Source organism: Sinocyclocheilus grahami, unplaced genomic scaffold (genome assembly GCF_001515645.1).
Source record: "Sinocyclocheilus grahami isolate Dianchi unplaced genomic scaffold, SAMN03320097.WGS_v1.1 scaffold74.1, whole genome shotgun sequence".
NCBI lineage: Eukaryota > Metazoa > Chordata > Actinopteri > Cypriniformes > Cyprinidae > Sinocyclocheilus > Sinocyclocheilus grahami.
In genome coordinates, this window is record NW_015505253.1 from 3,077,628 (window position 1) to 3,099,062 (window position 21,435).

The 21,435-nt window shown below is 39.7% G+C and overlaps 1 protein-coding gene across 1 annotated transcript in view; it reads left to right on the forward strand.

Moving 5' to 3' along the window:
- The first annotated feature begins 984 nt into the window (after positions 1–984).
- LOC107585757 (sodium/calcium exchanger 2-like) overlaps positions 985–21,435 on the forward strand; it is a 29,403-nt gene continuing 8,952 nt past the window's right edge. Inside the window, exons 1-7 of the mRNA XM_016272913.1 lie at positions 985–1,466; positions 8,929–9,066; positions 11,735–11,962; positions 12,939–13,283; positions 15,254–15,709; positions 18,353–18,729; positions 20,817–20,920. Of these exons, the coding sequence (XP_016128399.1) occupies positions 1,098–1,466; positions 8,929–9,066; positions 11,735–11,962; positions 12,939–13,283; positions 15,254–15,709; positions 18,353–18,729; positions 20,817–20,920 (2,017 nt within the window). The 5' untranslated portion in view covers positions 985–1,097. The remainder of the gene's footprint in view (positions 1,467–8,928; positions 9,067–11,734; positions 11,963–12,938; positions 13,284–15,253; positions 15,710–18,352; positions 18,730–20,816; positions 20,921–21,435) is intronic.

Below are 21,435 nucleotides of genomic sequence, written 5' to 3' on the forward strand. Positions count from 1 at the left end.
AACACAACAAAATGACTAAAGCTTAAAAAACTCATAATATTAAAAAAATCTTAATATTAATATTTTTATATAATATTAATACTATTGTATAAACAATACACTATAAATAGTTGGGAGAATGTGACAAGAAATGTTTGAATTCATATCAAAATCAGTCATATGAATGAAAATGCTCAAATGAGATCTTGCAAATAGCAAATGTCCCCCTAGACAACAATAAGATCCAAATGAGAACAAATTGACATATTTTCTTCTAAAAAAAAAAACTCAGGTATGAGATCTCAGTAATGTGCTTGTGCCAAGATACCAAAGTCTGAAAGAAAAGTCGAATATCTCAATATCAACTGAACATTTTGTCATCAATTCTTTCTTATCCACATTCATTTTAAAACTCTAATCTTTTCATGTTCATCCACAATTGTTTCAATTGCTTTTTTTCTTCTCTTGTGTAGAAAAATCGGAGACAAAGTTAATGTTTGCAATGAAATATAACTGAGTACTGCATTTCGAGTCTCTAAAGCTGTGAAAGAGCAACATCTGTGCATTAAAGTTTTGTCTGGTTTGTCTGACTGTGTGCAAGTGCAGAAAGGTTTTTGAGTATTTGAGCTAATAAAAGCCTCGCATCCACAGATGTCCCTCTACACTTATTTCATTGTTATTTGTCTCAAAGGCTCAATGTCCTGTTGATAAGCTCTTAAAAATCATCACGTCCATCATCATCAGCAATAAGTTGTTGTCCTTGTAACCATGCTTCACCTCAAGAAAGCAATCATTTTCATTGCCTATGCAGCCTTTTATTCTACCAAGGTCTGTTTCTGCATCTCACATATTTTTTTATAATAACCTACTTGATTTACTCCGCTATAAAAGCGAGCTGTACAGAGCTGCAGCCTGGAGATATTTATGTTGAATTGTGAGCGCTGCGTAAGATTTGTTTTTCTGCTGATGATATTTACAGATGCATTTTCATAGTTTCTTCTCTGTTCTTCACTCTTTTCTTTCCAGGTCCCCTGGTGGGCTGGTTCCTCTCCGTCTTGCATCACCTCCTTTATTTCTTCTCCTCCTCTGAACTCTGAAGCCCTTTGAGGAGCGAGGTCATGGCACCGTTTTCCTCTCCCATCCTCCTCCTGTCTCTCATCCTCGTCCTTTCTCTGCCTCCATCCTGTTCTCCTGAATCCCAGCGGGAAGAACCGTCTCTCCAGCCCTCCGTCGCTCCAGAAGCTCCATCAGAACTTTACAGTAACCTGACCGATGACAGCGACGGCGCTCCACCGAACAAACGGTGCAATGAACTGGTGGAATGCAATCCTGGAATCATCCTGCCCGTGTGGAAGCCCATCAATCCCAGCCTGGGAGAGCAGATTGTCCGGGCCGTCGTGTATTTCGTCTCTCTCATGTACATGTTTCTGGGAGTGTCCATCATCGCTGATAGGTTCATGGCATCTATAGAGGTCATCACGTCACAGGTGGGTCTCATGTCTTGTAGTTATTGGCTAATTTTATTCACAGGATCAGAAAAATAGGTACAAAAGTTGAAGACACATTTACCCCTAAAAGGTGCATTTTACTACTAGGATTGGGTATCGAGAAGCAGTTCCAAATTTCCAAGAACTGTGGATTCTATAAGACATGCGCATTTTGATTCTTTGGTGTGCATTTTAATGTGTTTTTAAGCATAAAAAGATGTGAAAGAGAACACTTTGGCACTCTAATATAGTGCGCATATGCTGAACCGAGTTCTCTTGAGGGTTGTCTTGCACTTGAATAGACAAATACACACAAAATTATGTCAAATATCCTCATAAACACAGTCAGTTTTGTCTTATGTGAATGAAAATCCATGCGTAACAGTATATTGGATCTGTGCATTGGGTCTTAAAGTGACAGCAGCCTAATATTCCTGTTGCCATCTGTTTTATAAATGTTAATCAAAGAACAAAGGGAAAAGAAAATCACTCACTGATCTTGACTGAAGAACTTTAATAAGGATTCCTCTGTATTTTATTTATACAGTAGAAAGAAAACTATGCAGTGTTATTTTACATTTGATTTCATTTTCTGTACCTGAACTTTGAGTTGTATTTATTTGTGCTTTTGCTAGTTAGTTTTGTTGTTGTTGTTGTGCTTGTTATTTTTTTTATTACAGACAGTGGACTTATCTCTAATAATATTTGAAATCTATATAAGTTAGTCTAGCTTGTTTTTGCTGTGGTTTTGTTATTAAAACCATAGCCTGTTTTAACAAAGGCTTCTAAATTTATTTATGTTTTTACAATGTATTATACAAATTTGTATTTAATCATAAAACACAGAATTCCGCCAAAAATAGAATGAAAACAGAATATAGAGAAGACTAAAATAGATTTCATGGGGTCCTAAATTACTCCTAATTTGTCCTAATTTGTAGAGTTTAAACAAACAAGTCATGTTTGCATTCATTCTCTAGGTCTAAGGCATTTGAAAAGCATTTCCTTCTTCATTAATGGTAAATGAAAATTGTGATAAATATCAATTTCGCAAGATATGGGAAAAATATTGTGGTAATATTTTTGTCCATATCGCCCAGCCCTATCTTAAAGATGCTCATTAGTACCTTGTGAAAGGATATCACCCCAGTCACAGCGTTTGTACCTTTTTTTCTGAGAGTGGAGTTCTCGTCTACAAGCATGGTGGCTTTATGAGGCAGGAAATTAAGATTTATGTTGAATTTTTCAAGGTAAACAGGTTATAATGCCTCAATTTAGAAGTTAATTGACCAGTACTAAATAATTTGACATAATCTTGGATGTTTTATTGTTGGGTTCATTAACTGAACATTTTGTGCATAACTGTTTAATTTATAATTTGTTGAAGAAATGGCTCATAGTTTCCTTATTTTAATGCATGCTCATGTCCTTCCAAACCCAGATGCTGTTATGTTTTTGCAAAATTAGCTTTTTATAGCATCTTCCTGCAAAATGAAGAATATTAACCAGTTGAAAGTGAGCATAGCTATCAAGAAAGGACAAAAACATTGTAAAAGTGTGATAAAGTAGTCTGTTTTTATGTCTTCTGAAACTGGGATGGTGGTGGTGGTAATGCCAAGGTCATGGGTTCGAATCCTTTGGAACGCATGATCTGATAAAATGCACACACTGAATAAAATGTATAGTAAGTTGATTTGGATAAAAGTGTCTGTCAAATGCCTAAAGGCTTAAATGTAAATTTAAGTTGGTATTCACTGAAAGTTCGCTCCATTATGCATGTTCAAACTGGTGCATTTGGTCATGACATTTGTACAAATGTATACAATTATACTGAATAATATCCTCATGCAAAGCAATCATATGACTTTAGAATACTTAGTAGGCTATATAGGTAGTGCATGAGCCATATGGACAATTTTATTTTATGATTTATTTTATGTTTTTGGAGCTTGACAGCCCCTCTGGACTGTTTTTTATGAAAAAAAGCTGAGTGAAGATTCATGAAAAGTTTTGCAAACTGCATGCTGGTTTGGAGCGACATGAGGGTGAGTTACCAATGACAGTATTTTCAGTTTTGGGTGAACTCTTTCTTTAAAAGCGTAACCTTCACCAGAGCTCAATTTAGATAGTAATTGCTGTTATTAAAATAAAAACAATCGTGACCGTTTCTGCAGCCTCTGAATGTTTAATGGGATGCAAATGCTTGCAGTGTGCTTGATGTTTTTTTCTTTCTTTCTGCTAAAACGACACTTGTCAAGGGTAGATCGCCTACTCTTATCACCTCCGCTGACTCATGCGCCATAAACCTGTCAAGAGAGGAAAATTAGCCAAAACGCTTTTAGAAAGGAGCCTAGTTTTCCTTTAGCTCTTTTATTTTGTCAGTAATTTAAGTTTACCAGCCAGAAAGTAAATAACAAAATCAAAATCTCTGGCTTTATACAGTATTACAAGGAATTTGAAATGTAGCCAGATGTAGGAAATGCACTGATTTTCACACAGCTAGCATCTTAACTCCAAAAAACTTTTATAAACAAACTTTTATAAACAAATCTGGAATACAGTAAAACAAAATTAGAAATGCTGCATGGCACAGTCACAAACATTTGCTTTCCAGTTTGTCAGTGTTGTTATTGTTAACTAAATCTGAAATAAAAAATAAACCTATATAAAGTAATAATAATAATAATCAGAATGGATTTGTGCTTCATCATCGTTGGCCTGTGCTTTATAACCAATTAAGCTAATCATTTATCACATAATAAACTGTATGTCAGGATTATGGACCTGTTTTTCCCCTGTTTCTGTTTCAGTGTTCCCTTATTTGGTCATGTTCCATTTCTCGTTGTCTCATTATTAGTTGATTCCCCGCACCTGTCTGTCCCTCATTAAGTTTAGTATAAATGTGTAGTCTGCCTCGTGTTTCCTGGTCGGGTCTTGTACGTCTTCCTTATGCTCTGTGTCTCCCTGTTGGATTATAAAAGACTCTCGTTTTGTGAAATCTCCACATCTCCTCGTACCTCCCGTAAGCAAAGCGTGACAGAAGACCTGACCGAAACAGTTATCTCTGTGTGTCTACCCTCTGTTTTTTTCCCTCAGTGTTCTGTTTCCGTTGTGTTTTCCATGGATCCCCTCTCCCGTCCTGAGTACCTCCTCCTCCTGCTGTGGAGCAGGGGGAGAGATCGCTCGAGGGCCACACTACACTGTTCCTGGTCCTCGCTGCTCTAACCAGCTACCCGGACGACGCGCTCTGTGCATTCTACGACGCCAGTTTAAACATCTCGTGCAGAGCGCTGTCGTCCGAAGATGGTCCTCAAGTGAATTTCGCCGCCTTTGGGGAGTGTACACTGGCGAGACACGGATCCCCGATCACCGTCTGTCCCGAGGGGGATCTCGCCAGTACCACTCCGGACACAGTGCCCAGCCCACCATCTTCCGCTGACGGAGAGCCGGAGCCAGCCGCGACTGACGAGCCATCGCCGCACGGAGCGACAGAGCTGAGGATCGCCGCGGAGCCAGAGCTGCTGATAACGTCAGTCAAGGTGTGTGAGCCGGCAACAATGCCCGCCACGAGGGAGAAAGCCGGTGTGAGTGCGGAGAGGAGCTCTGCCCCCTGCACCGCGGCTGACGGTGAGCTTTGTATGGTGCGGCGATTGTGCCACACACAAGAGGAGAGGGCTCCCGTTCCTAAGTTCTGGCCTGAAAGCCCGGAGGCTCACAAATGCCCACGCTCCCACCCGCTCCTGGTCCATGTCTCCTAGCTCCATCCTCTCCGCCATGGTCCGGCAGTCCACTAGCTCTGCCAGGCTCCCTTGTTCCTCTGGCTCCGCCTTGGTCTGGCGTCGAACATCCTGCACCTCGGGACTCCACTCCTCCGGCTTCGCCTAGTCCCTTCGTCCCTCCGGCTCTGTCAGGCTCCTTCATCCCCTCGGTGGCTCCTCAGTCCTCTGTCGCTCCGGCTCCACCACGGCCTCCCAAATCCACGCCTTCGTGTCAATCACCGCTGCCATTTGCTCCGCCTAGGACCTCCGGATCCTCCCCATCGCCCTGGCTCATCGGCTCTCCGTCTCCTCCTTGGGCTCCTCCACCACCTGCTCGGTGGCTATTCCTCCTCCATGGCTCCTCCCTCTGTCGGCTCCACCGTGGGCCGCCGTTATGGCTGTGGCCTGGGTCCTACTGTGCTCCTCCTGCTCCGGGCCCCTCCTGTCATCCTCCCTGGCTCTTCCCTCCTTCGTCGCCTCCCTGGTCTCTGTCTGCCGGCCCTCTCAGAGGTGCCCGTCCTCCTCCCGAGCCTCCTTCTTAGTTCCCACCCGTTCCCCCCTCTGTTGTTTTACGACGCAAGGATGTGCCTTCTGGGAGGGGGGCGATATGTCAGGATTATGGACCTGTTTTGCCCCTGTTTCTGTTTCAGTGTTCCCTTATTTGGTCATGTTCCTGTTCTCGTTGTCTCATTATTAGTTGATTCCCCGCACCTGTCTGTCCCTCAAGTTTAGTATAAATGTGTAGTCTGCCTCATGATTCCTGGTCGGGTCTTGTACGTCTTCTTTGTGCTCTGTGTCTCCCTGATGGATTATTAAAGACTCTCGTTTTGTGAAATCTCCACGTCTCCTCTCCTCCTCGTTCCTCCCATACGCAAAGTGTGACAAACAATTACACAGCAAATTTACTAAAACATTAGATAAAATTAAAAATGGAAAAAATATAAGCATTCAAAATATTAATAAAAACTATGATAGTATGTAACTGATATTAAAATAACATTAATATAACAAACAAAATAACATAAATTTTTTCTTAAAACACACTTGTGATGTTTCAGATCAAATGACCAGACTAAAAAATTTTTTTTATTGTAATACAAAATACAAAACCTGTGCTAACTGAAAGTTGAAAAAAAGATTGAATTCAAGATTTGGTGATAATGTAGCATAACTAGAGATTTTGCAAACCTCAAATTAGGTAAAGGATTTTTAGCACACCAGGGTTGGCCAACATAGATCTTTTATGAGGAGCCAGTGGCTCTCTTTCTCTCTGCGGTGAGTAAATCAGCCTTTCGTCCTTTGCAAAATCAAAGCCAACGGCTTTGAGTCTACCTCATTAATCAAAGCGTCCCTTAGAAACAAGTCTCATGCACCCTTGTCAAAACATGAGGACGCGTCTGCAGGTTCGCGGTGAATGCAAGTGTGAAATGGCACCAGAGATGTACAAAAATAGTCAGGACATGTTAGCGAAGCAAGGACACAAAGAAGTGTTGTAGAGAGTGTGTACCACAAGGCCTCGTGCACACAGCTAATATTTGGAAACATCTCTGAACTGTTTATTATGTTGAGATGTGCACCTTTTGAGCATGCCAAAACTTACCATCATAAGTGTTTTTGCTGTCTGAATCCATTAAACAAGATCAGAATTGGTGCATATTAGCACTGACGATGCACACTGTGCAACTCTGAGTCATAAAGAAAATAAAAGAATCCAGCATCAGTGCTCTGTGTCCTTTCTTGCTTTGAGTCATCTCATCTATCCGTGCACAGACCACTTTAGATGCATCATTGTGAGCAGCAGTCACTGTTTCTAATATGCAGGTTGCAAATTATTAAAGGAAAAGCATTTCCAGCTCTGGATCAGAGGCTGTGCCACACATACTTTAGAGCCTCCAGGCTGAAAAACTACACTTGAACTCTTCCATCTCAAAAGAAACAACTGAACCATGACAGTTGGACTGACTCTAGGTGCAATGAAAGTCTTAACAATAAAAACACAATGCCAGAATTACAAGCCCTGACTGGTGCTTCAGGAGCGTTATTGAGTTGTGGAGAGTGAGTGTGCTGGTTGCCTGTGCCTGAAGGTTTTGATACAGTTTGGCATCGTTTTACTAGACTGGAAAACAAAAAGAACTTGAAAAAAAAATTTGCTGCCTTCTGCCATAAAATGACTGCTTTAGGACTAGTGATGAGCCTCAACCAACCATTAGCAATCATACAACTGAACAAATCGATGTCAAATCAACCAAATTTCAGAAACTTCCCTGGCCCAACGTTTAGAGGTTAGTTAATATTTTTCTGGTGAAAGCCAAAATATTTATTGTCATGGATGAATATTTATTAAGTAATCCAGTATTTTGTGGAGGGGTGTCAAAATGACAGTTTTCACCTGAGCTTTGAAGCCAAATTACAGGTAGGGGGAAAATTACTTTTCAACATCATTATTTTATTTGATCATTATTTTAGTCTTTTAGTAAAATATGTTGACTTTTGCCGTCTTTGTTGCTTTATATGCCAGTGGTAACAGTTCAAAAATGGAAAAAATCACGTTTTGTGTTTTTTCACCAAAGTTTCAATGTCTGTAACTCAGGAAGTATTAATGATGTCTCAATATCCGTTTCGATTCTGATTGTTAACAGACTTGTCTTGTGGTATCTTCTTTCTTAAGGCTCTGTATGTTCATTTCCAGAGATACAAGGATCTCAATCCAGCATCAGATGTAAATTGTACACATTTTCAGTGGTCAAAAACCAGATCACTTTGCATACAGTTGATACTTTTTTTAAAGAGGAATATCTGAAGAATAAATAAAGTTGAAACAAGAAATGTGTCTTCTTTCACTCTGTCAAAACAATTGCATCCAAAAATATTATTTTTTCAAAGTTTGCAAACCTGTAACTCAAGAAATGTACATTCTGGTTCTTAACAAACTTTTCTTTGGCAGTATACTGCACATTTTAAGGCCCTAAATGGTTCAATCCCGGAATTATTGGGATCTCATCGTTGCTCCATGAGTCAATTGTAAAATTGTGCACAATTTCAGTGGTCAACAACTAAATATGGATCACTTTGCATATAGCTGATTTATTTATTATTTATTTATTTTAAAAATGAATGTCTTAAGAACAAATACATTTGAAACTAGAAATGTATCTTGTTTCTCTCTATCAAAACAAAAAGGTGCCAAAAATTGTGTTTTTCCAAAGTCTGCATGCCTGCAACTCAAGAAGTATAAAAAGTATCTCAATATTCTTTTAGATTCTAAATATTAACAAACTTTTCTTTTAGTATATTTATTTTTAAGGCCCTATATTGTTCAATTCCAGAGATATGGAGATCTAACTGCGGCTCTACGTGCAAATTGTTGAATTTTATGTATTTTCAATGGTCGAAAAACCAAATGTTTTCATAGAGTTGATACTTACTGTATTTAAAGAAGACTGTCTGAAGATCAAATAATGCTGAAACTAGAAATGTCCCTTTATATATTCACATAGAAGCAGTATATGTACTTATGTATTCACGAATGTTTCCATTTTCTGCTTACTTTCAAATATGAATGCCAATTCTGAATCCTGTTTGCTACGTTAATTCAAATCAGTCCTGAATGGTCCATGACCCTGCTGCTAAAACCTGTCAGGCTTTTACTTAGCAGTAATAACTAGCTGACTGCATTCTTAATATGTTCCTCTCTGATCTCTCAGGAGAAAGAGGTGACCATCACAATGCCAAATGGAGAAACGTCAGTGGCCACTGTCAGAATCTGGAACGAAACCGTGTCCAATTTGACCCTGATGGCACTGGGATCATCCGCCCCTGAAATCCTCCTGTCGGTCATTGAGGTGGGTGAGACTTTAAATTGACAAAATGTACTAGTTGAGAAACCCTTTGTGACAATTAACCGCATAACCACTAATTACATTCACAGCAGATGGATAAACCCTCATTAGCGTAGCCTGAGGTTTTACTATTTCATTAGCAGCGTTACCACTCATAATTTAAGTGGTGCTTTGTCTGATCATTCCGTTTGTATCGAAGCATGACCCGTTCATAATTTATAGTCTCGTGTAATTAAAATATACATTTTGTGGCTTTTAGCTTTGCCTTTTAGCTATGAGAACATACAGTCATTCATCTTGCTCACAAGGGCACCATTCTTTTTCTAATACAATAAACTTTCTAAAGTGAGAAAGCCCTAATACTACCAGCTAATACTACTTAATACCATAAAAAAAACACACAACAAAATTACAGAAACTTTCAAAAGAAAATAAAAACAGAAATATAAAAATAAAATCTAGTTCAAAATTGAATGAAAACTATAATGCACAGTATTTTTAATACATTTTTCATTTTCAATTAATACATTTAATAAATACATTTTTAATGTAATAAATGAAACAAAGATTATTGGAGTATTTTTATGTTAAAATACCATTTAAGTTTTTCTACTTTAAAAAGTTTCATTCACAAAAATGTTTAATTCACTTGCTGTTTGCAGGGTTATTATAGTTAAAACTACTAAAAATATTTTTGTAACTTGAAATAAAATAAATGTTAACTGAAAAAAATGTATATAAAAAAAAATAAAGTTCTCACTTTCATTTTGATGACTAAAACTAAAACTGCAATAAAAATGTAAAAAAACTAAAATGAATAAAATTGAAAATATACAAATATAAACTAATTTAGAATATTTAAAGAAAATAGTCAGATAACACTGGCTGTTTCTTTGTGATTTGTTTGTAAAATTTACTAACAATTTCTGAGTGAAAATTGTTCCTTCAAATTTTTTTTTTTTCAGTTTAATACATTACTTATTACAAAAATAAAATGTATGTGACTTAAACTACACGCTATCGGGCATCTTAAACCAGTCTATGCTGGTTTGTCAGTCCTAATCTGGTTTTCTTGTCTGGATCCTGACCTGATTTTCTACTTTTAGAGGGGATTTCACTCTTTTTGTTGTTACTTTTTAGCTGGACACTTAATGTTTCAGTAGCCTGTAAAAACAGGACAATAAATTGTGCTTGTTAAACCATTTTGATGGGTTAAACAGCTTCTTGGCCCTTCAAGATGGAGATAGTTAGCATGACGCATGCTGTGTAAGATCTGGCCTGCAGACCGCAGCTCCCGCTAATGAGGGTCCAGATCATGTTTATTAATGAGACAGAAGTCTCCTGGTTCGTTCCTCGTCGTCCACTGCATGGAATCGACACGTCCGCAGTCTCAGATCTGTGTAAGTCTGCCATCGGACAACATTTAGCACGTCTAGCTGAGCTTTATTGCCTCACATTTGTCTCTCCACGTGGTTTGTCACTCTGCATCACGAGATCTAATGTGTTAGGAGATCCGTCAAGGGTTTCACGCACACAGCGGGATTATTGTTGTATGGCTAACGCATGTAAACAATGTAATCACAATGCATCGTTCATCTTGAGATATTGCAGTCTTCAGTGAAGGTGAAGCAGTCAGGCAGAATATTCAGTGGATTTTTGGCATCAGAAGTGTGAAATCTCATTGCAAGCCCAGCTGGAAAGCAGGCGCGGGGTGAATTATCTGTTTGTCACAGACCGATCCCAAAGGCTCGCCGCTCTATGCTGGTGTTGATATAGAGAGATATCAGTGATAGAGTCACACACGCTGATAACCAACACCTGCGTGCTTTTTATTTCATTCTATCTGTTTTACTTACCCAAGGACATTCGCTTTGTTTTCAAGGATGTTCAGTGAATGTAACACATCTTGCAGGAGCATTGAATGCTATTGAATGTGAACAACAGCCACTGATCTGTGTTGAATGGTATATTATATTTCTGATGTTGAATGGAAAGTGACACAATCCGCCAGTTGTTTAATTGTTCTGACTGTTATTTCATTTAATTCAAGCTTTAAACACTGATGTGTTTGCATAGACTGAATGCTGCAACTTGGAAAGACTACATTTACAACAAAATCAGACTTGCAGCATCCAAAACTCAAGTTTTGCAGAGATTTGATGGCACTTTAACATGATGGCACATAATTAACATTAACTTTCAGGGAAATACAATGCAATCATCCTACACTGGATGATAGTAAAACGTTAACAGAGAACATAATGAATAATAATTTAATGAATTAATAATAAATTATAAATTATTACAACAACATATAACAATGAATCATCTTGACTCTTCATAATCTTTCACCTTCACAACAGCTCATAGCATTGTTTATCCTTCAAAATTTGGTTGTTTTATTCACACATATACATCATATTTTAACATGCAGTCAGTGTTGTTATTGTTAACTAAAAACTATTAAAAAAAAATTATTAACTGAAACCTGAAAAGCTGTAATAAAATACAAACACTTCACAACAATTTTGCCAGTTGGTTGGTTTCAATTTTTTGTTGTGTCACGCGGAGCAGCTCCGCCCACAGTGAAATCTCATTGGTCCAAATTCCATGTTAAGCATCAGATATGTTGTGATTGGCTGAGTTTGTCACGTGTGTGTGTGTATTTCAGGTGTGTGGTCATGGGTTTGAATCCGGTGAGCTGGGTCCGGGCACCATCGTGGGCAGCGCTGCCTTTAATATGTTTGTGATTATTGGAATCTGTGTGTGGGTGATTCCTGACGGCGAGGTGAGGAAGATCAAACATCTGAGAGTCTTCTTCATCACTGCCTTCTGGAGTATCTTTGCTTACATCTGGCTTTACCTGATCCTGGCCATCATCTCATCGCCCGTCGTGGAGGTGTGTGTGTCTGTGTGTCTGTGTGTGTGTGTGTGTGTAAATGCTTTTCTGTATGAGAATGAATCTCACAAAACCTGTTAAGATTAGGTCTGGGTCATATTTCACCCCTTAAATGAACATCATGATTGACTTTTTTCAGTTTTAAAATGTGGACATCCATTTAGTTATATCCAAAGTAACATACAGCACATGCATATTTTATCAAAAAAAAATAATATATATATATATATATGTGTGTGTGTAAATATAAATATATATGGTTGTGTGTGTGTGTGTGTGTGTGTGTGTGAGAGAGAAAGAAAATTAACCCTATTTTAGAATTGTGACATTATTTTCATGACAGTTAGGATAATCCAAAATCTCATTAGTGAATGGCTAAAAAAATATTTTTCTCATTACTGAAATGTGAAAAATAATGATATACAGTAATGAGAATCTAATGAGAATCACCATTGAGAACATTGAGAATTACCGAAAAACCAAAGTAACTGTCTGGACACATTATGTTTATGAGAATTTGGCAGTGAAACATGCATAAATGTAATGAAAATAATGAAAAACAGTGCCAAAAACATATTAACCTGCCTAAAAAGGACTTTTTTTTTTAAATGGAAAATATTTAATTTTTTTAAACTTGAAATGTGACCCAAAAATGTTTGTACAGTATTTGCAAGTACAATATTTGTGTGACAAACAGTTTCTACTTTACCAAGTCACATAAAATTAGTATAAATGTTGTTTATCTACTGGTACTTCAGACAACAAGACCATATTGAGTCATCTGTAATGGTGAAGCAAGCTGGTACCATGCTGTTTGTCTCTGTCTCTTAAAGTTTAATGTAGCAAGTGCTTTTTGTTGTTGTTGTTTTTTTCTTTTTCTTTTTGGCTTGTTGTGGTCTTTACTTTTCAAAGTCTGGTTTACTTTCTGTTTATCTGTTTACTTTGTGTTTGCTGTATTGACATGTGTGTGTTGTAGGTATGGGAAGCTCTGGTCACTCTCTGCTATTTCCCCGTTTGTGTGATTCTGGCCTGGATCGCTGACCGGCGCCTTCTTTTCTACAAATACATGTCCAAGCGCTACCGTGCCGACAAAAGGACAGGGGTTGTTGTGGAGACAGAGGGGGACATGACCCCCAAAGGTATGGAGATAATGATGGACGGCAAGTTTCCACTGAGGAGTGGAGCCGTAGGGATCGGCACACAGGAACATTGCCAGGATGGAACCGGCAACACAACAGGCACCATGGCAACTCTACCCAACTCCAACAGCACGACCGTTTACATGGATGGTGCCAAGGACCTGGACGAGAGCCGTAAAGAAGTGAGAAAAGACAAACACAGTCATTTAAACATAAACATTTATACATCAATACTCACACGCACAGTCATAAATACAAGGAAGTTCACCTTGGTCCACATGTTTCTCATCCTGACAAACCGAGACACTGTACTAAAAAGTATGGTGATGGGAGAAAAAATGATTTCAATGCATTTATGTTCTCTTTTTAACTTTATAAGTTTTTGCATTCCCCCAAAAAACTTCGCCTATCCCTATAAAGCAGAGAAACTTTGCATTTGCTCGCAAAATATTTGTGATAAAAAAATATGAGATTAAATTTATCATAATATAAAAATATAATAAAATAAAGATATGAGAAATGATATTTCAATGCTTTTGCATTCTTTCGCAAAATTGTTCCATTCTGAGTTTCTTTGAGGAACGCAACACTTTTTGCGAGACAATGCGAAAAGTTTTGCATTCAAATGCAAATTTCTCTGAGTAATGCAAGAGAATTCAATAACTTTGCAAGAGAATGCAATACTTCGGTGAAAGAATGCAAAAGCATTGAAATGCATTTTTTTCTTCCATCTCATATTTTTTCCATTACCATGCTGCATATTGTGCTCTGTAAAAAAATATCCATAAAAGAAGTCCATATGGCTAAAGAGCTATATTCCAAGTCTTCTTAAAGGAGTCATATGATGTTGCTAAAAAGAACATTATTTTGTGTATTTGGTGTAATTAAATGTGTTTATGCGGTTTAAGGTTCAAAAAACACATTATTTTCCACATACTGTACATTATTGTTTCTCCTCTATGCCCCGCCTTTCTGAAACGCGTCGATATTTACAAAGCTCATCGGTCTGAAAAGCGAGGTGTGCTCTGATTGGCCAGCTATCTAGTACGTTGTGATTGGCCGAATACTTCAAGCGTGTGATGGAAATGTTACGCCCCTTACCATATTGTGATGCCTTGTCCTGGCCGGAGCGACGAGACAAACATCTGAATATTTGGGTTGAACTGTTCTGGAACAGTGTTGTAAATACAACTTAACCACTGATTTCTAGTCGTGTCCTGTTTTGGAAGGCCTAACAATGCAGTTTCGCTTTCACAACGGAACACAGCATCACACACGGCGGGCTAGAGTGTGCGGAGGCCTAGAGTGAGCGGAGGCCGGCTTGAGTGAGCGCCGGTGGGCCTGCGGCAACCACATGTGGCAACTTCGGGCTGGACTCCGCTTCGTCCACGGTGAAAGCCGATCCGGCGATTTACAGCGCGAAGTTGATGTATTTCCTCAGTGACCAACACGGATCAGCTCCAGGCATGACGAAGCGGATATCGTCCTCTTTTGGAAGGCCAAACAAAGTCGTTTTGCTTTCACAATTAAACACACAGCGCCTTCACGACATGGCGGCAGCGGCAACAACAATACTACAGCGAGAATAAAAGTTACACCTTCTTTCTTTGTGTGAACATTTGGGCAGCGTTATGCAAATCTTCCCACATCGTGACGTAGACGTGGGGGCGTGTTAGAGCGATCCGCCTTAGGTAGGCGTGGTTGACTCTTAACTTTTACAAAGAATATCTCTTTAGATTTGAGACTTTAGTCTTTGTAACTTTACAGATCTTCTTTATGCACCAAGAGCTTGTAACACTCCAAAGAGAAAGGAAAAATTTAAATCGCATCATATGACCCCTTTAAGTAAAGGAATAGCTTAATCTGGGGAACAGGCCAAGTTGTTTGGACAAAAATATTTACTCTTACTGTATTTCTCATATCTAATTCACAATTGTCAATGAATCATGATGTGCGAGAGCCAATGCTGTTTGGTGTCATTGACGTCAAACTTGGCATATTGGGTCTTAAGTGATCAAGTTTGAATATTCACAAACTTTTAGATTTGAAAGCTACTTCGATTTTCTGGTTTGGAGCAATGTGAGGGTGAGAAAATGATGACAGAACTTTCATTGCACAGCACTTTCCTTGACCTTTGAATGTGTCTTGGCAGGTGATCCGTATCCTCAAGGACCTGAAGCAGAAATACCCAGATAAGGAGTTGGATCAGCTGATGGAATTGGCCAACTACTATGCCCTCCTCCATCAGCAGAAAAGTCGCGCCTTTTACCGTGTCCAGGCCACGCGCATGATGATCGGGGCTGGTAATGTGCTGAAGAAACATGCAGCAGATCACGCTCGCCGCGCTGTTGTGTCAGGCTGCGATGAGGCTTCAGAGGAGGATGACCTGGCCGTCTGCAGCCGCATCTCCTTCGAGAGCGCACACAGTCAGTGCATGGAAAACTGTGGCACCATCATGATACCCGTGGTGTGTCGAGGAGGCCTGGGGGAGAGCACTTTCTACGTTGACTACTGTACGGAAGACGGCACAGCCAATGCCGGCTCAGATTATGAGTACTGCGAAGGGACACTGGTGTTCAAACCAGGAGAAACCAGGAAAGAAATTAAGGTGAGGAGGAGTGAAAGGAGAGAATAAAAATTGGCTGAAAAATCCATCTGAAAACCTAACCTACAGTTGAAACCCTTATACTTTAACCCTTATGGTCATTAGTTGGTCCAAGCTTGTCTAGATGGTTAATTTACTTGATTACCTGCCAGTGCAGGGGTGTCCAGTGCTGCTCCTGGAGGGCTAACGTCCTGCAGAGATTCAACACACTTCCCTGGAAGTTTCTAGTGAGTCTGAAGAGCTTGATTAGCTTCAGGTATGGTTAAATATGGTTGGAGCTAAACTCTGCAGGCAATTGGCCCTCCAGGAGCAGGTTTGGACACCCCTGCGCTAGTGAATCTGGAATCGACTGGGATGGTCTCAAGTATCCACATTTTGCATGAAAGTTGCTTTCTATGTTCGTTTTTAATAACATGTACACAACATACAATTTGGTCCAGATGAAACTGGTAGATGGTCGTTAGCTTGTCCAACCTGGTCTAAACTGGTTAAAAAGTTGAACTACCTTGCTAATGGATCTGTTCTTGAATAGGGGAGGGTGTCAGATATCTGAATACTCTGAAGTGACACCAATCATTGATCATCAAATCAGTATTTGTGTGAACTTTGAGGTAATATAAGTTTATTTCTACATGAGTTTCTAAGAACATGTCCGCAACATCAAGTGTAGCATTAGTTCTAGCAGGTCACGTGAGTCACGCGTGCATCAGTAAACTCTCCGCTGATCCACATCTACCTAAAGGAATACGACACCTTCAGTATTATCAGCCACTTTCGCAGGCAATTGGCCCTCCAGGAGCAGGTTTGGACACCCCTGCGCTAGTGAATCTGGAATCGACTGGGATGGTCTCAAGTATCCACATTTTGCATGAAAGTTGCTTTCTATGTTCGTTTTTAATAACATGTACACAACATACAATTTGGTCCAGATGAAACTGGTAGATGGTCGTTAGCTTGTCCAACCTGGTCTAAACTGGTTAAAAAGTTGAACTACCTTGCTAATGGATCTGTTCTTGAATAGGGGAGGGTGTCAGATATCTGAATACTCTGAAGGGACACCAATCATTGATCATCAAATCAGTATTTGTGTGAACTTTGAGGTAATATAAGTTTATTTCTACATGAGTTTCTAAGAACATGTCCGCAACATCAAGTGTAGCGTTAGTTCTAGCAGGTCACGTGAGTCACGCGTGCATCAGTAAACTCTCCGCTGATCCACATCTACCTATAGGCATACGACACCTTCAGTATTATCAGCCACTTTTGCGTTGCTTAATAGCTAATTACTCTCCTCCATCCCCAATTCCTCCTCTCGTTCAGCCAGGATTCTGCTTTCTGATTCTCCTTTGAATCAGACTAATTCTAAAATGTGTTCATTAAATTATTGAACATTAATGATATCTGCAATATGTTGGTTCTGTTCTGTTACCTTAAGGGGGTTATTGCTGCTCTCTCTGCTCTCATCAATGCTAGGCTGCATGGATGCACAGGGAGTTCTTGCCCAGAATAGAACCATACCGCCAATCTAAACTGTATGCTAATTGTCTGTCACCTTTGACGATAGTGGTCCTGACAGAAATACAGTTTGGTCCAACTGAAACCAGTGTATGGATTTACATGGTTTCTACTTCGTCCACCTTTATGCTCATTAGCTGGTTTAAGTTGGTATAGCTGGTTAATAGGTTTAACTACCTGCTAGTGGATCTGGTCTCAACTGGGATGGTCTAAAGCAGGGCTGTCCAAACTCGGTCCTGGAGGGCCGGTGTCCTGCCGAGTTTAGCTCCAACTTGCCTCAACACACCGTTTCTATGCCTAGTAAGAGCCTGATTAGCTGGTTCAGGTGTGTTTAATTAGGGTTGGAGCTAAACTCTGCACTGACACCGGCCCTCCAGGACCGAGTTTGGCCAGCCCTGGTCTAAAGTATACAAACTTTGCATGAAAGTTGCTTTCTATGCAAGTATTCTAAGAACATGTTTACAGCATACAGTTTGGTCCTACTGAAAGCAGTAGAGTAGGTGGTTTTACATGGGTTCATTTATGGTCATTAGATGGTTTAAGGTGGTCTAGCTGGTTAATAAGTTGAACTACATGCTAGTGGATCTGGCCTCAACTGGGATTGTCTTAAGCATCCAAACTTTGCATGAAAGTTGCTTTCTATGTACGTTTTCTTAGAACATGTTCAAAGCATACAGTTTGGTCCAGCAAAGTTCTTCAACCAAAAGGTTGAATCTACAGTAGTACTGATTCTTGTACGTCCATTAATAGGAATCTTTTATGAACAGGCGATTCCCAAGGACAATGCTTTAGTTCCTTAACAACAGCTTCCAAAGAAAAAAAACTCTGTCTTTCATGTAGTATACTTCCTTTTAGAAAAACGTCCACTCCACAGAGATGGACAGGGCTGTAAATCCATGGCAACAGTGCTGTAGTGTCTGTCATTGGTTGAGTGACAATGAGTGACTCTTTGCCAAAAAGACTGAGAAAGGATTCAGAGTGATGGACACGTTGATCAGAGATGTCAGATCTCTACAAATCCATGTGAGATGAATGTTAAGTCCCTAATGTACTATGTCCAAGAACTAGTTCTGTGTTCTTGAGATTTACTGAAGCAAAACCGTTTTACTGAAAGTCTCTCTGTCTTTCTAGGTGGGCATCATCGATGATGACATCTTTGAGGAAGACGAACATTTCTTTGTGCGTTTGCTGAACCTGCGTGTCGGTGATGCGGAGGGTATGTTTGAGAGTGATGACACGGATCAGGCTCCCAAGGCCCGGCTGGTGCAACCGCTGATGGCCACGGTCACCATCCTGGACGACGATCACGCAGGGATCTTCAACTTCACAGACCGCTTGGTGCGAGTGAGTGAGAGTGTGGGAACCATGGAGGTAACAGTGGTCCGGAACTCTGGTGCCCGCGGAACTGTGATCATTCCGTACCACACGGAGAATGGGACGGCCCAAGGGGGAGGGGTCGACTACGAGGACACGCACGGAGAGCTGGAATTCACCAACGACCAGACAACGTGAGTGTGAAAAACACAAGAAAAGAGGGAGGAAATCAGTGTGTCTGTGCAAAAACTCACTTCCACAATGCAAAGGTGTTCCGAGTCTATGGCATCGCTATGTAGTTGTTAGGGTGTTCTGAGTGTTTACTCGAAGGTTTCTAAGCAATTGGATACTGAGTGGTTTCTAGAGAGTTGCTAGGGTGTTCTGTGTGGTCACTAGAGAGTTGCTAGGGTGTTGTGAGTGGTTGCTAGAGAGTTGCTAGGCAGTTCCTAATGTATTTGGGGTGGTTACTGGTAACTTGTTAGGCAGTTGCTAGGGTGTTCTGGGTGGTTACTAAGGAGTTGCTAGGCAGTTACTAGTGTGTCCTCACTGGTTACAGTACTTGAGAGTTGTTTGGCAGTTATTATGGTGCTCTGGGCTGTTGCTAGGGTGTTCTGAGTGGTTACTAGAGAGTTGCTAGGGTGTTCTGAGTGGTTACTAGAGAGAGTTGCTAGGGTGTTCTATGTGGTTACTAGAGAGAGTTGCTAGGCAGTTACTAGTGTGTTCAGGGTGGTTACTAATACTAACTACTTGTTAGGCAATTGCTTGGGTGATTACTAAGGTTTCTAAGAAGTTGCTTGGGTGTTCTGGGTGGTTACTAAGGAGCTGCTAGGTAGTTACTAGTGTGTCTTCACTGGTTACTTGAGAGTTGTTTGGCAGTTATTATGGTGCTTTGGGTTGTTGCTAGGGTGTTCTGAGTGGTTAATAAAGTGTTGCTAGTCAGGTGCTAGTGTGTTCTTAATGGTTACTAGAGAGTTGCTAGGGCATTCTGGATTGTTGCTAGGGTGTTCTGATTGGTTACTAGAGAGCTTCTAGGCAATTTCTAGTGTATTTTGAGTGGTTACTAAAGAGTTGCTAGGCAGTCGCAAGGGTGTTCTGAAAGGTTACTAGAGAGTTGCTAGGGCATTCTGGATTGTTGCTAGGGTGTTCTGATTGGTTACTAGAGAGCTTCTAGGCAATTTCTAGTGTATTTTGAGTGGTTACTAAAGAGTTGCTAGGCAGTCGCAAGGGTGTTCTGAAAAGTGTATTTTGAGTGGTTACTAAAGAGTTGCTAGGCAGTCGCAAGAGTGTTCTGAAAGGTTACTAGAGAGTTGCTAGGGCATTCTGGATTGTTGCTAAGCAGTTGCTAGGGTGCTCTAAGTGGTTGCCACCTGTGGCTGGGGGTCCTCCTCCAGTATAAGTCTGAGATATTTTTTCACCTGTTTTGTCATCCACCAGCTGAAGATCTAGCATCTAATCTCCTTGTAAAGTAACAGCTCATCCCTCTCTTTTGAGGTATCACTCATGTTCAGTGATGCTTGTTCAAATCCCTGGAGTACAAGCGATATTGATAGTGATGCTTACGTGCTTAGTATGTGTGAGTCCATAAGATCGTTAGCAGATGCAATGCTTCCGTCTGTCTGGAGTCTTTTTTCTGTCTTTGCCGGATGAACGTGACACTGTCCTACATTATGGATGAGCACTAAACGTTACGATTTTCCTGTGTTTGTCAGTGCTGGAGGTAAATCCAACACCACTCAGTAAATTAGCGCCCTTACAAAGCATTGTGGATTTAGTTTTACATGCATTGAGGTTTATATTTGCACACATTATTGTGAGTGGGAGCGTATGTGAGTGTATGAATGTGATTAAATATTGACATGCAACCTTTTAAAATGATTTAAATGCTGATATTTTCCATGATTTGTGTGAGCATGTTTTTGTGCCTTTATTTGTTTGTGTGTGTGTGTGTGTGTGTTGTTCATTCATCAGTTCTTTTAATGTGATTTCATGTCAGGGTGGAGCGCTGCTGTTCATGACCCCAGAGGAACAGCATTAATTATTTATAAGGTGCTGTGTGTGTTGGGTATGTGTTGTGTTGTGTTGTGTGTGTGTGTGTGTGTGTGTGTGTGTGTGTGTGTGTGTGTGTGTGTCATTATGCAGCCTTCTGACATTTTCCTATTTAGTCGCAATTTTCTGTCACTTGTCCCAGTAATCGATGTGAGACTTCAAAGCCACCACCTGAATGTCTGATTTTGTTTGTCTATGTGTGTGTGTGTGTGTGTGTGTGTGTGTGCGTGTGCAGTCAGACCTTTCAGGTGAGGATCATTGATGATGAAGAGTACGAGAAACATGAGAATTTCTTCATCGTTCTTGAGGAACCGCGCTGGCTGAAGAGAGGAATCTCAGGTGTGTGTACAGTGTCACACTATAAGGACTATGAGATTAACTCTATTAGTTTTTAGAGTGGTTTTGGGCATTCATTTGACATTCGGGTTCAAGTGATTTCCGATACAGTTGGCTCTGCTCCCAGCCCTAATGAGCTGCCTTCCTAGACAGCATTTTTAGGCTTCATAGGAATGTTCCAGGCTGCAAAATGATGCTGCTTTTATAATATATAAATATATATATATTAATAAATAAATATAATAAGAAAATACTTTAAAAAAACAAATATAAAAATAAAAAATGAAATATATACCCATTATGTTTTAAATTGGCATTTTAATAATAATAGCAATATATAAAATCAACATATTAAAATCAAAACATATTAGATATACATTTTAATACATGTACATATAAAATGCAAGTATATTTTTATAAACATAAGATATTTAAATTATACATTTATAAATATATTAAACTATTTTGTATATAGTTTTAATTATACATTAAACTATTTTTATTCAGTATTAAAAAGT